The sequence below is a fragment of the Myotis lucifugus genome, unplaced genomic scaffold (assembly GCF_000147115.1).
Source record: "Myotis lucifugus unplaced genomic scaffold, Myoluc2.0 scaffold_355, whole genome shotgun sequence".
Taxonomy (NCBI): Eukaryota; Metazoa; Chordata; class Mammalia; order Chiroptera; family Vespertilionidae; genus Myotis; species Myotis lucifugus.
Window position 1 is genome coordinate 46,162 of NW_005871403.1, and position 12,248 is coordinate 58,409.

The window sequence follows — 12,248 nt, forward strand, 5'->3', positions numbered from 1 at the left end:
TGGGGGGGGGGGGGGGGGGGGGGAGGAAAAAAAAAAAAAAAAAAAGAAAAAGAGAAAAAAAAAAAAAAAAAAAAAAAAAAAAAAAGAGAAGAGAAAGGGGGGGGGGGGGGGGGGGGGGGGAAAAAAAACTAGCTCTACCCAAGTTACAAACCCAATAATGGTAAAACACACTATTTTTCTCATTTTTTTCCCTTTATTGTCCCAATCCGAATTAAGAATTTTGTGAGAAAAGTGGGTAATTGAGGAAGTCCACACAAGGACAGCGAATCAGAATCTAAGATATAAAAAAAGCACAAGTTAATGTTCTAAAAATCAATCCATAGAGAGCTCCGCCGCAGCCCATGGCGCACCGGGCCTCGGCCCTCATCCTCAGGGCCGCGCCGCTCGCCGTCCGGGGTGCGCGGCCTTGCCTGGGCGGGGGCTTCTCCCCTCGGCCCCGAGCCCGGACGCGCGGCGCAGCGGGGCCGGGTCTTCCCGGGTCGCCGCTCTCTTGTCTGCGGGCGGCGGTGCCGGGAGGAGGATGGCCCGGGCTCGCTCTCACCCGAGCCGCTGCTGTGCGCGCAGGTGTTGGGGAGAGGCGGCGGGAAAGGAGGGTGAGCAAAGCCCAGCACAAGTTCTCAACTAACGGGGGCGCAATCCCGTTTTTGTTCCAGGCGCTCGCTGCGAGGGAGCGGGTGGCGGGAGGGGGTTCTGCACCGAGAGGAGCGCGCGGGAAGCGCTGCGGGGCCTCAGGGGCGGGTGCGGGCGGTGCGAGGGCTTTTGTGCTCCTTCCCCGCTGCCGCCGGCCCCGCAGAGCTCGGAGGCTGCGGGCAGAGCCCCGCTCCTCGGAGGCAGAGCAGGGCCCGGGGGCGCGCTGTTGGGGGGCAGTGGCGGGGCTAGTGATGTGTCTCCGGCCGGGCCCCCTGGTTTTCTCCAAACGCGACAGCGCCCAGACCCCTGCCCTGGGGCCCGGTTGTACTTCCGAGAAGGATTTTAGCACCTTAATACCTCTCAGTGTCGATTATTTATGAATTAAAAAGATCAAAACCCTAGAAAAACACTATTGGCAACGGCCCGAGGATTATTCCTGATTAAGAATGTTCCTTGTCTTTGTTCCAGAAGAAATTCGCTTCGTGAGAGTGAGTCTTCCCAGAGACGGACTATTTGGTTTTCTGTGTGCTTCACTTTTTGTCGTTTTGGACTGAATATTTTTTTACTTATAAGAAACCAAAACTCACCATATTAACTTACATGCTAAAGGAATGTACAATTCTGCACTGTTTTTGTTAAAGAATTGTATGAAAAAAAAGTCTGCAGGAATATATAGCAAATAGTTAACTGGATTCCTGCGGGTGTTAGGATTATAGGAATTTTTCATTTTTATTGTTATCAAGTGCTGTAACGTTTGAACTTTTTACAGTAAGCATTAATTGTACATGCAGAAAAAAATATAAGTACATCAAATTAACTGATTCAACTTGTAAAAAAACATGGTAAAGCATTCAGTCTTTAAAATTCTTTAAAAATTATAGTTGACACAATATATTAGGTTCAGGTGTACAACATAGTGATTCGATATTTACCTATGGTGTGATCACTACAAGTCTAATAATAACTTTGTCACCCTATGAAGTTATTGTGTTATTATTCCCTGTGCTGTACCTTGAATCCCCATGACTTATAACTGAAAGGTAGTACCTTTTATTCCCCTTCACTTATTAAAAAATATATTTTTACTGATTTCAGAGAGGAAGGGAGAGGGAGAGAGAGATAGAAACACCAATAATGAGGGAGAATCATTGATTGGCTGCCTCCTGCATGCTGGCAACCTGGGCATGTGCCCTGATGGGGAATTGAACCATGACCTCCTGGTTCATAGGTTGGTGCTCAACCACTGGGCCATGCTGGCCGGGCCCTCTTCACCCTTTTAAAAAATGATTATTTTTAATAATTCTTTATTGTTGAACATATTATATATATCTCCCCCCCCCATTGGTCCCCTTCAGCCTGCCCCATTATCTGTGTCTATGGGCCATGCATATATGCATACAAGAACCTTGGTTGATACCCTCTCACCCTCCCCCTTCACCTTTTTTAGCCATTCCCTAATAACCAAATAAATGCAGATTAAAACTGCAAGCTGTTTTTTCCTGTAATTATTGCTTGAGAAGGTACAGTGAAATGTTTTCCCATTCATTACTGATAAGACTGTTCAGTTCTTTTAGAAAGCAATTTGATGATATTTATCAAATCCTAGTCATGTTCAATTAAGGGCCTGGCTAAATATAATAAGTTTTAAAAGGATTAAAATTGTATGTAATGTGTATGTATGGCTTTGTAAAAAGTCATGTGTATGAAAATACTGGAAGAGAATATAGCAAAATGATAAGAGCTGTTGTTACTTTTTCAGAAGGCTTTTTTCTGAACCCTCAGACTCAGTTGGGTCCCATTGTCTTTCCTTTCCACAGCAGCCTGTACCACCTTTATCACAATCATTTCAATCCCCAACCTTTTTTTTTTATTTGGGTAATTTGTTTGATGACCACTTAAGGTCAGTAAAGCCAGGAACCATATCTGCTGTATCTTGTTTATTGCTTCTTTCCACTGCAGTGCACTTGGTTGGTAAAAATTTTTAGTAAATATTTGACATAAATAAAAATGTTTGAGTGGTGGGATTAGAATTCCTACCCCTAACCCCACCTGACCTTGTCCCAAAATTTTTGGAATGCTTTATTTTTTTAAATAAAATATTTTTATTGATTTCAGAGAGGAAGGAAGAGGGAGAGAGAGAGAAACATCCATGATGAGAGAGAATCATGGATTGGCTGCCTCCTGCAAGACCCCCACTGGAGATCGAGCCCACAAGGGCATATGCCCTTTGACCGGGAATCGAACCTGGGCTGTTTCAGTTCGAAGGGCGACGCTCTATCCACTGAGCCAAACGGGCTAGGGCTGGAATGCTTTCTTTTGCATTTTTTATTTTTATTTATTTCAGAGAAGAAGGGAGAGGGAGAGAGGGATAGAAACCTCAGTGATGAGAGAGAATCATTGGTCAGTTGCCTCCTGCACGTCCCACATTGGGATCGAACCCGCAACCTGGGCATGTGCCCTGACTGGGAACCGAACCCGGAATCGAACCTTAACGTCATGGTTCATAGGCTAACGCTCAACCACTGAGCTACGCCGGTCGGGCTCTTCTAGGGTTTTTATGGTTTCCTGACTTACATTTAAGTATTTTATCCATTTTGAGTTTATTCTTGTGCATGGTGTAAGTTGGTGGTCTAGTTTCGTTTTTTTGTTTTTTGTTTTTTGCATATATCTGTCCCAGTTTTCCCAACACCATTTATTGAAGAGACTCTCTTGACTCCGTTGTATGCTCTTGGCTCCTTTGTCAAATATTAATTGATTGTAATGGCTTGGGTCCATTTCTGGGGTCTGTGTTCTGTTCCATTGGTCTACTAGTATATGCCTGTTCTTGTGCCAGTACCAGTTAGTTTTGATTACGGTGGCTTTGAAGTATAACTTGGTATCTGGTATTGTGATTCCTCCAACTTTGTTTTTCTTTCTCAAGATTGCTGCAGCTACTCAGGGTCTTTTTTGATTTCAAATAAATTTTTAAAGTATTTGTTCTAGGTCTGTGAAATATGCTGTTGCTATTTTAATAGACGTTGCATTGAATCTATAGATTGCTTTGGGTAGTATGGACATTTTAATGCTATTGATTCTACCAATCCATGAACACGGTATATTCTTCTACTTGTTTATAATTCTTTTTTCAATGTCCTGTAGTTTTCCGAATACAGGTCTTTTGCCTCCTTGGTTAAGTTTATTCCTAAGTATTTTAAGTTTTTTATTGTAATGGTAAATGGGATTGCTTGTTTAGTTTCCCTTTCTGAGTATTCATTATTGGTGTATAAAAAAAGCCATAGATATTTGGGTATTGATTTTGTATCCTGCTACATTGCCAAATTCACTTACTAAACCTAGGAGATTTTTTGTGGAGTCTTTAGGATTTTCTATGTACAATATCATGTCATCTGCGAATAATGAGAGTTTTACTTCCTCCTTTCCAATTTGGATGCTTTTTATTTCTTCTTCTTGTCTGATTGCTGTGGCTGGGACTTCCAGTACTATGTTGAATAAGAGTGGTGAAAGTGGACATCCTTGTCTTGTTCCTATTCTTAGGAGAAATAGTGTTAGTTTTTGCCCACGGAGTAGGATGTTGGGTGTAGTTTTGTCATATATGGCCTTTATCATGTTGAGATATGCTCCCTCTATTCCCACTTTGCTGAGAGTTTTTATAAAAATGCTTTTTCTGCATCTGTTGAAATGATCATGTGATTTTTGTCTTTCAGTTTGTTTATGTGATGTATCACGTTATTGATTTGCGAATATTGTGCCAGCCTTGCATCCCTGGAATGAATCCTACTTGGTCATGGTGTATGATCTTTTCAATATATTTCTGGATCTGATTTGCTAATATTTCGTTGAGGATTTTAGCATCTATGTTCATCAGGTATATTGGTCTGTAATTCTCTCTCTTTGTAGTGTCTTTATCTGGTTTTGGAATGAGGATAATGCTGGCTTCATAAAAAGAGCTTGCAAGTGTTCCTCTTAGATTTTTTAGAATTGTTTGAGGAGGATATTGTGTTAGTTGTTCTTTGAATGTTTGGTAAAACTCCCTCATGAAGTTGTTGAGACCCGGGCTTTTATTTACCAGGAGTTTTTTGATTACTGCTTCAGTTTCATCAGTGGTTATTGGCCTATTCAGGTTTTCTGATTCTTCCTGATTCAGTTTTGGGAGATTGTATTTTTCTAGGAATTTATCCATTTCATCCACAGTGTCCAACTTGTTAGCACATAGTTGTTCATAGTATTTCCTTAAAATCCTTTGTATTTCTGTGGTGTCAGTGGTTACTTTCCACTTTCATTTCTGATTTTATTTATTTTGATCCTCTCTCTTTGTTTCTTGATGAATCTGGCTAATGGTTCATCAATTTTGTTTATCTTTTCAAAGAACCAGCTCTTGGTTTCATTGCTTTTTGTATTTTTTTTGTCTCTATGTCATTTATTTCTGTTCTCATCTTTATTATTTCCTTTCTTCTACTTTGGGCTTTTCTTGTTGTTCTTTTTCTGATTCTTTAAGTTGTAGTGTTAAACAGTTTATTGATAATTTTTCTTGTATTTTGAGGTAGGCCTGTAATGCTATGAGCTTCCCTCTCAGGACTGCTTTTGCTGTATCCCAGAGATTTTGGGTTGTTGTGTGTTCATTTTTGTTTCTTCCCAGGAAATTTTTTATTTCTTTCTTGATCTCAGTGGTAACCCATCATTGTTTAATAACATGCTACTTAGCCTCCATGTGTTTGAATGTTTTGGGAGTTTTTACTGTAGTTGTTTTCTAATTTCATTCCACTGGGATCTGTAAAGATGCTTGATATAATTTCAATCTTCTTGAACTTATAGAGATTTGTTTTGTGTCCTAACATGTGGTCTATCTTTGAGAATGATCCATGTGCCCTTGAGAAGAATGTATATTCTGCAGTTTGGGGGTGAAATGTTCTGTAAATGTCAATTAAATCCATCTGATCCAGTGTATCCTTTAGAGTCACTGTTTCCTTGTTAAGTTTTTGCCTGGAAGATCTATCCAGTGAAGTCACAAGGGTGTTAAAGTCCCCTACTATGACTGTGTTGTTGATCTCTCCCTTCAAGTCCTCTAGAAGTTTTTGTTACATATTTAGGTGCTCCTATATTGAGTGCATATATGTTTACCAGGGTTATATCCTGCTGTTGAATCCATCCCTTTAGTATTATGTAGTGATCTTTGTTGTCTCTTGTGATGGCCTTCATTTTGAAGTCTATTTTGTCAGATATGAGTATTGCTACTCCAGCTTTTTTTCTTTTCCATTTTTTCCCAGTCCTTCACTCTTATCCTGTGTGTGTCTTTTGTTCTGAGGTGGGTCTCTTGGAGACAGCATATAGTTGGGTCATGTTTGTGTAACCATTGAGCTACCTAAATCTTCGATGGGAGCATTGAATCCATTTACATTTAAGGTTATTATTGATAGGTACTTATTTATTGCCATTTTAATTCTGTATGCCCAGGTTTCTCTCTCTATTTCTTCTTCTCATTACAGCAGTCCCGTTAGCATTTCTTGTAATGCTGGCTTGGTGGTGATGTACTCCTTTAGTCTTTTTTTTTGTCCAGGAAGCTGTTTATTTCACCGTCTATTTTGAATGTGCACTTGAATTACTATAGCCTTGCTGGATATAGTAATCTTGGTCTCAGATCCTTGCTTTCCATTACTTTGAGTACGTCATGCCATTCCCTTCTAGCCTGTAGAGTTTCTGATAAGAAATCAGGTGTCAGCCTTATGGGAGCTCTTTTGTAGGGTAACAGTTTGCTTTTCTCTTGCTGCCTTTAAGAGTTTTCTCTTTGTCTTTAATTTTGGCATTTTAATTATGATGTGTCTGGGCTTGGGCCTGCTTGGGGTTCTCTGTGCCTCCTGGACTTGTGTGACTTTTTCTTTTACCAGGTATTGGAAGTTTTCAGCCATTATTTCTTCAAACACGTTCTCTATCTCTTTCTCCCTTTCTGCCTCTTCTGGCACACCTGCTATTCTAATATTGTTTCGTTTCACGCTGTCCCACAGCTCCCTTAAGCTGTCCTCCTGTTTTTTAATTGCTTTTTTCTTTATGGTTGTCTGATTGAGTGATTTTTTTCAACCCTGTCATCTAATTCACTGATTCAATCCTCAGCTTCACCTAATCTGCTGTGTATTCCTTCCAATGTGTTCTTTATTTGTGCTATGTCATTCTTTATTTCTGTTTTCGTAGTTACTTTATATTTTCTCATGCTGTTGATCATCTTTACCATCATTATTCTGAACTCTATATCAGATAAATTTCTTATCTCTGCCTCATTTATTTCTTCTTCTGGATAATTCTCTTGTTCTTTTATTTGTGGGTTGTTTTTTTGTCTCCTCATTTTGGCTGCCTGTTTGGGTTTGTGACTCTGTATTGGGTAGCTCTGCTACGCCTCAGAAATTCTGATCTTTCTGATTTTCTGTTTTATGTAGTGAATACCAGGGCCTGGTGAAACACACAGGAGGCTGCCACTGTGGAGCAGTTCGCTTTGAAGTTTGGGCCTCAGCAGACTTGCACATCTTCGACTGCAAGTGAGTGTTTTCTCTTCCCAAGTTGGTTTAAGAGGACTTCCGAGTTAAAAAACAGCGCTTCAGCTTCTCCCGGGGAATTGGGGCATAGATGAAACAACATACAGTTGATAATTGTTGGAGTCAGGAGATATGTATATAAGGGTTCATTTTTCTATTCTTTTTCCTGTTGTGTGTACTAGAAGTTTTTTATAAATTTAAAACTGTTTTTAACCCTCACCGAGGACATGTTAATTGATTTTTAGAGAGAGAGAAACATAGATCGGCTGCCTCCCATAGGAGCCCTGACCAGGGATTGAACCTGCAACACAGGTATGTGCCTTGACTGGGAATTAAACCCATGACCTTTTAGTGTACAGGACAATGCTCCAGCCAACTAAGCCACACTGGCCGGAGCTAGAAGTTTCGTTGTTTTTTTTTTTGTTGTTGTTGTTGTTAATTAATCCTCACTTGAGGAAATTTTTCCATTGATTTTTAGAGAGAGTGGAAGGGGGGGGGGGAGAGACAGAAAACATCGATGTAAGAGAGGCACATTGGTTGGTTGCCTCCCTTACACACCCTGATCAGGGCCAGGGATCGAGCCTGCAACTTAGGTATGTTCCCTTGACTGGAATCAAACCCAGGACCCTTTAGTCTGCAGGCCAACGTTCTATCCGCTGAGCCAAACCATCTAGGGCTAGAAGTTTTTAATAATAATTTTTTAAAAAAAAGATGAAGGCTAAAAATAACTGAGTCTGCTCTGTATGTGAGTGTGTGTGCATGAGTGAGAGAGAGAGAGAAAGAGAGAGAGAGAGAGAGAGAAAGAGAGAGAGCGCACTTGGTGACACAGAGCAGGGTCCTCTGGCTTGTGCCCGGCAGAGTCACCCCCCAGACTGGTGGGTGGGGAGTGGTAGCTGGAAGCGGGTCAGTCTGGGCACTGAATGAATGCCTTGGGCAGAGTCTTCAGAGTTGGGGGAGTTGGAGGGGAAGGGAGAGGAGGGTGTGCACACTGTGCTGGGCCCTCTCGCTGGGTTCTTCCAGGTGGAGGGCGTGCTTTTTAGCGCAGTCCCTGGCCTTGTGACAGAACAAGGACAGGCTCGGTGTTTGGGACCTTTTGTCCTTAGGTGGTCCCTGAGTTATATGAGAAAAAATACCATGGAACTGACCAGGCTGCTAACAGTGGAGTCCAGATTGAAGAAGCACCATGGCTTCTATACCAGAGTATTAGAGGCTCTTCTTATCGAGGATTCTGTACTAAATTATAATTTTTTAAAAATATACTTTATTGATTTTTTACAGAGAGGAAGGGAGAAGGATAGAGAGTTAGAAACATCAATCAGCTGCCTCCTGCACACCCCCCACTGGGGATGTGCCCGCAACCAAGGTACATGCCCTTGACCGGAATCGAACCTGGGACCCTTCAGTCCGCAGGCCGACGCTCTATCCACTGAGCCAAACTGGTTAGGGCTAAATTAGAATTTTTTAAAAAGGTGGACTGAAAAGAGAGGGCTTAGATTTAGTTCCACAGATGGTCATCCGAGGGCCTGTTTTACTTGGAGGTGGGCTTACTGTGATGTGCAAATGAGCCAAGAGGGACATATAATCTTTCTTGTCCATTTTGGTGTGGCTCTCCCAGAGGTAGAAGATTGTAGCTATGCCTGGGATCAGTGTGTCTAGAACCAACAGCTCCCTGCCCTGTAATGAAGTGGGGGTGGTAATAGACACGTGGTTCTCTTAGTGAGGGTCTTCAACGGGATGCGTGGTCCCCGCTGCTGAGGGTGGGGCCTGCGGGCAGAGACCCAGGCGGCCAGTTTCGCTGCTGGCGTGTCCCCTTCCCGGGAGAGTGCTGGCAGAGGCCTTACTCCTGGGGTCAGCCAGCTCTCAGATCATATCAGGTTGGGCCCCTTGGCACTCAGAGGGTGGGGAGGGCTGTTCACAATCTGGGACTTGCTCTTTCTTTCTGTAGCTGCAGTGTTTGCAAGAAGAAGCAGAACAGACACTTCATTGTTCCTGCTTCTCGCTTCAAGCTCCTGAAGGTTAGTGCTAAGAGCAGGGCTGAGGATGCAGAGCCCATTGGTGAGTCCCCCGCTGACTGGCAGCACCCCGTAGCGTTCGAGGGGACAGGAGCGCAGCACGGCGCCTCTGGGCGGTCCCTTCCCTGGTCACCCAGGCTTCATGTGTATTTGTAAAGGTTTTGTTATGTTTTCCTTTATATTTTGGATGATTATGTGACATTACTGAGGAAACATTTTCAAATAAATAAGATCATCCAAATCCTATCAACTAAAGGTAATCACTGTGAATATGTTGGTGTATATCCTTGTGCACGATTTTGTACACAGATAAATACATCTAAATATGTATTTTGTCTTGTATCAAAGTAGGATTTTACCTTCCTTTCTGTTTTATAACCGACTTTAGCATTTCCCAGTGAAAAATATATAAGATTTTTAAACTTTATTACTGTGGGGAGTTTTTTGTTCTAGGGGCAGCATCTGAAAGGAGGGACATGCATGTACACAGCGCAGTCCTCCCCCCTGCCCCTCTCATCCTCCGGCTCCAGTCTCTGGGCTCTTGTCCTGTTCTGCGTTTGCAGCCCAGGGAGAGACTAGTGAACAAGCGCATGGGTCCCTGCCTCCCTGGGCAGTGAGGGACTTACTACCAGTCCTTCGGGCTGAGTTGTCTCCTATTGTTTGTCAGCCCTCGGTCCTCATGCGAGTGGTGGGGGCGGTGGGACAGGGGGCAGCAGACCTGTCTCTCGTCGTTCCCGGAGGTCCCGAGGACTGCCCGTCCCCTCCGAGGCCCGTGGCTGCGGCTCAGGTCGCCTTTGCTCCTGGCACCCAGGGCGGATGGTGTTTGAAGACACCAGCGGGTGCAGCCGGGGCTCTGGGTCTTGGACTCACACTTCTTCTTCTGGGGCCTGCCTATCAAGGCGTTCTTCTCGTGCTCCTGAGCGCCATCCTCTTCTTTGGCTCCAGTCTGTTGAAGGAGCAAGTTTCTGCTTATTTTTTTGTATTTATTCTTTTTAATTAAAAAAAATTTTATTGATTGGTTTTGAGAGAGAGAGAGACATCGATTTGTTGTTCCACTTATCTGTGCACTCACGGGTTGATTCTCGCAGGTGCCCTGACCCAGCAGGTGGCCCTGACCCCAGGGGTCCGAGCCTACATCCCAGGTGCACCCGGACAACCTCTGACCAACCGAGCCACCAGCCAGGGCTTATTCATTCATTTTAAATTGACACATAACATTATATTAGGTTCAGATACGCAGTGTAGTGATTCATTATATGTACATATTGTGTGTTTTTTAAAAAGTAAGTACAACACTTATTCATTCAACAAGTATTTATGGGACACCTGCTGCGCGCAGGCACTGCTCCACTGAAGCCCAGCCGTTGGCAGGACAGACAGGTCCGGCTCGGAGTTGACAGTCTATAGAGGGGATACAGAAGGACTAAGTCAGAAGAAGTCCGATCGTGCGTGTAAAGAGGGGAAGTAGAGCAACACGAAGATGACCGCTGGGGGCTGGGGTAGATTGGTTAGGAAAGGTCCCTCCGGTGCTCAGCTCTCAGTGGTGAAGGTGGGGTGCGTGGGTGGAGGAGCACCCCAGCAAAGAGAGAATATAGTGCAGGGGGCTTCCGAGCACAGCTGTGGCATGCCTGAGGAGCTGAACCAGCCGTTGTGACCGCAGAGGGTCAGTGAGGTGGAGGCGAAAGGGTAGACTAGGGCGGGCGGGGTTGGCGAGAGCAACAGCAGAAGGGGTAGCTTTTACTCTCTGTGTAGTGTGAAGTTCGCGGAGGGGCGTAAGCAGGGCAGTGACAAGACCTGCTTCAGTGTTTTAAAAGCTCACTTTGGCTGTTGTGTGGAGAATGGCTTGTAAGGAGGCAGGTGCAGACGGGGGTAGCTAAGAGGTTGTCGAGGCGGGTCAGGTGAGAGATGATGGGAGCATGGATTCAGACGGTAGTCATGGAGATGGAAAGAAAATAGATAACTGGAGATGTGCTTTTCTTCTTCATTGATTCTAGAGAGAGGAGTGGGGAGAGAGAGAAACATGGATGTGAGAGAGAAACCTCGATTGGTTGCCTCCTTCTGTGCGTCCCTTAACTGGGAATTGAACCCACAACCTGGATATGTGCCCTGACTGGGAATTGAACCCACAACCCTTTGGTGCACGGGATGATGCTCTAACCACTGGCCAGGGCTGGAGATATGTTTTGAATAGGTAATTGAACAGGTGTCTTAGAGCAGTGGTTCTCGCACCTCAGTGTGTGCGGTCACTTACAGGGCATGTTAAACAGGTGGCCGAGCCCCACTCCTGATCCATGGGTCGTGGGATGGGAGTGAGAGTTTACATTTCTATGTGTTCATGTGATGCTCGTGGTGAGGACCACGCTCTGAGAGCCGCTGTTGTAGAGAAGGGTGCACAGAACTCTGTAAAGGATCAGGCGTGAAGAGGAGGAAGAGAGAGCAAAGTTACATCCACAGTGTTGGGCCTAACCAACGAGGCGAACAGAGATGCCAGATCCTGGGCGAGAAGCCGGTGAGATGCTGGAAGCAAGAGTTCTTTTTTGAAAAAGTTCGATTGAAGTTATCTTTTGGACATTCATGCAGAGGTAGGAAGTGGGCAGCTGGAGGTGAGTGGGGTTGTGGAGAGAGAGCAGAGCTGCAGCTGCCGATTTGACAGTGGTTGGCTTATTGCCGGTGCTTAGAGTTATGAGACCGGGTGAGGCCAGCTGGGTAGAGGGTGTAGTCAAAGAAGGGAGAGGGCCGGGGACAGCTCCTGGGCTCGCCAGCATTTATCGAACCCGAGAAGGATGGCCAGGCGGGAGGGGAGAAACGGGAGTGGGTGTCCTCAGAGACACAAACTTTAAATGGAAGGCGTGGTCTGAGAGGTCAGTAGAAGAGCAAGTTAAAAATCCAGTGGTCAAGAGAAGTGCCCATTAGATTAGTCAAGATGCTGCCCTTGGTGATTGTGATTGGGCCTGAGACAGAAGTGATGACAGGCTGTGCGCTCAGTGGGAGGAGGGCTGTGGTCAGGCTGGTGGGCGCACAGGATCGCGAGGGAGTGAGGATCGGAGGTCACCGGTGACTCTGGTAATGGCCCGGTGAGGGGGGT

The 12,248-nt window shown here is 44.6% G+C and overlaps 1 protein-coding gene across 1 annotated transcript in view; it reads left to right on the forward strand.

The window, feature by feature from the left end:
• Positions 1 to 12,248, forward strand: part of CENPV (centromere protein V) — a 17,524-nt gene that overhangs the window by 634 nt on the left and 4,642 nt on the right. Inside the window, exons 2-4 of the mRNA XM_006101402.3 lie at positions 324 to 593; positions 7,056 to 7,154; positions 9,097 to 9,166. Coding sequence (XP_006101464.2) covers positions 324 to 593; positions 7,056 to 7,154; positions 9,097 to 9,166 — 439 coding nt within the window. The remainder of the gene's footprint in view (positions 1 to 323; positions 594 to 7,055; positions 7,155 to 9,096; positions 9,167 to 12,248) is intronic.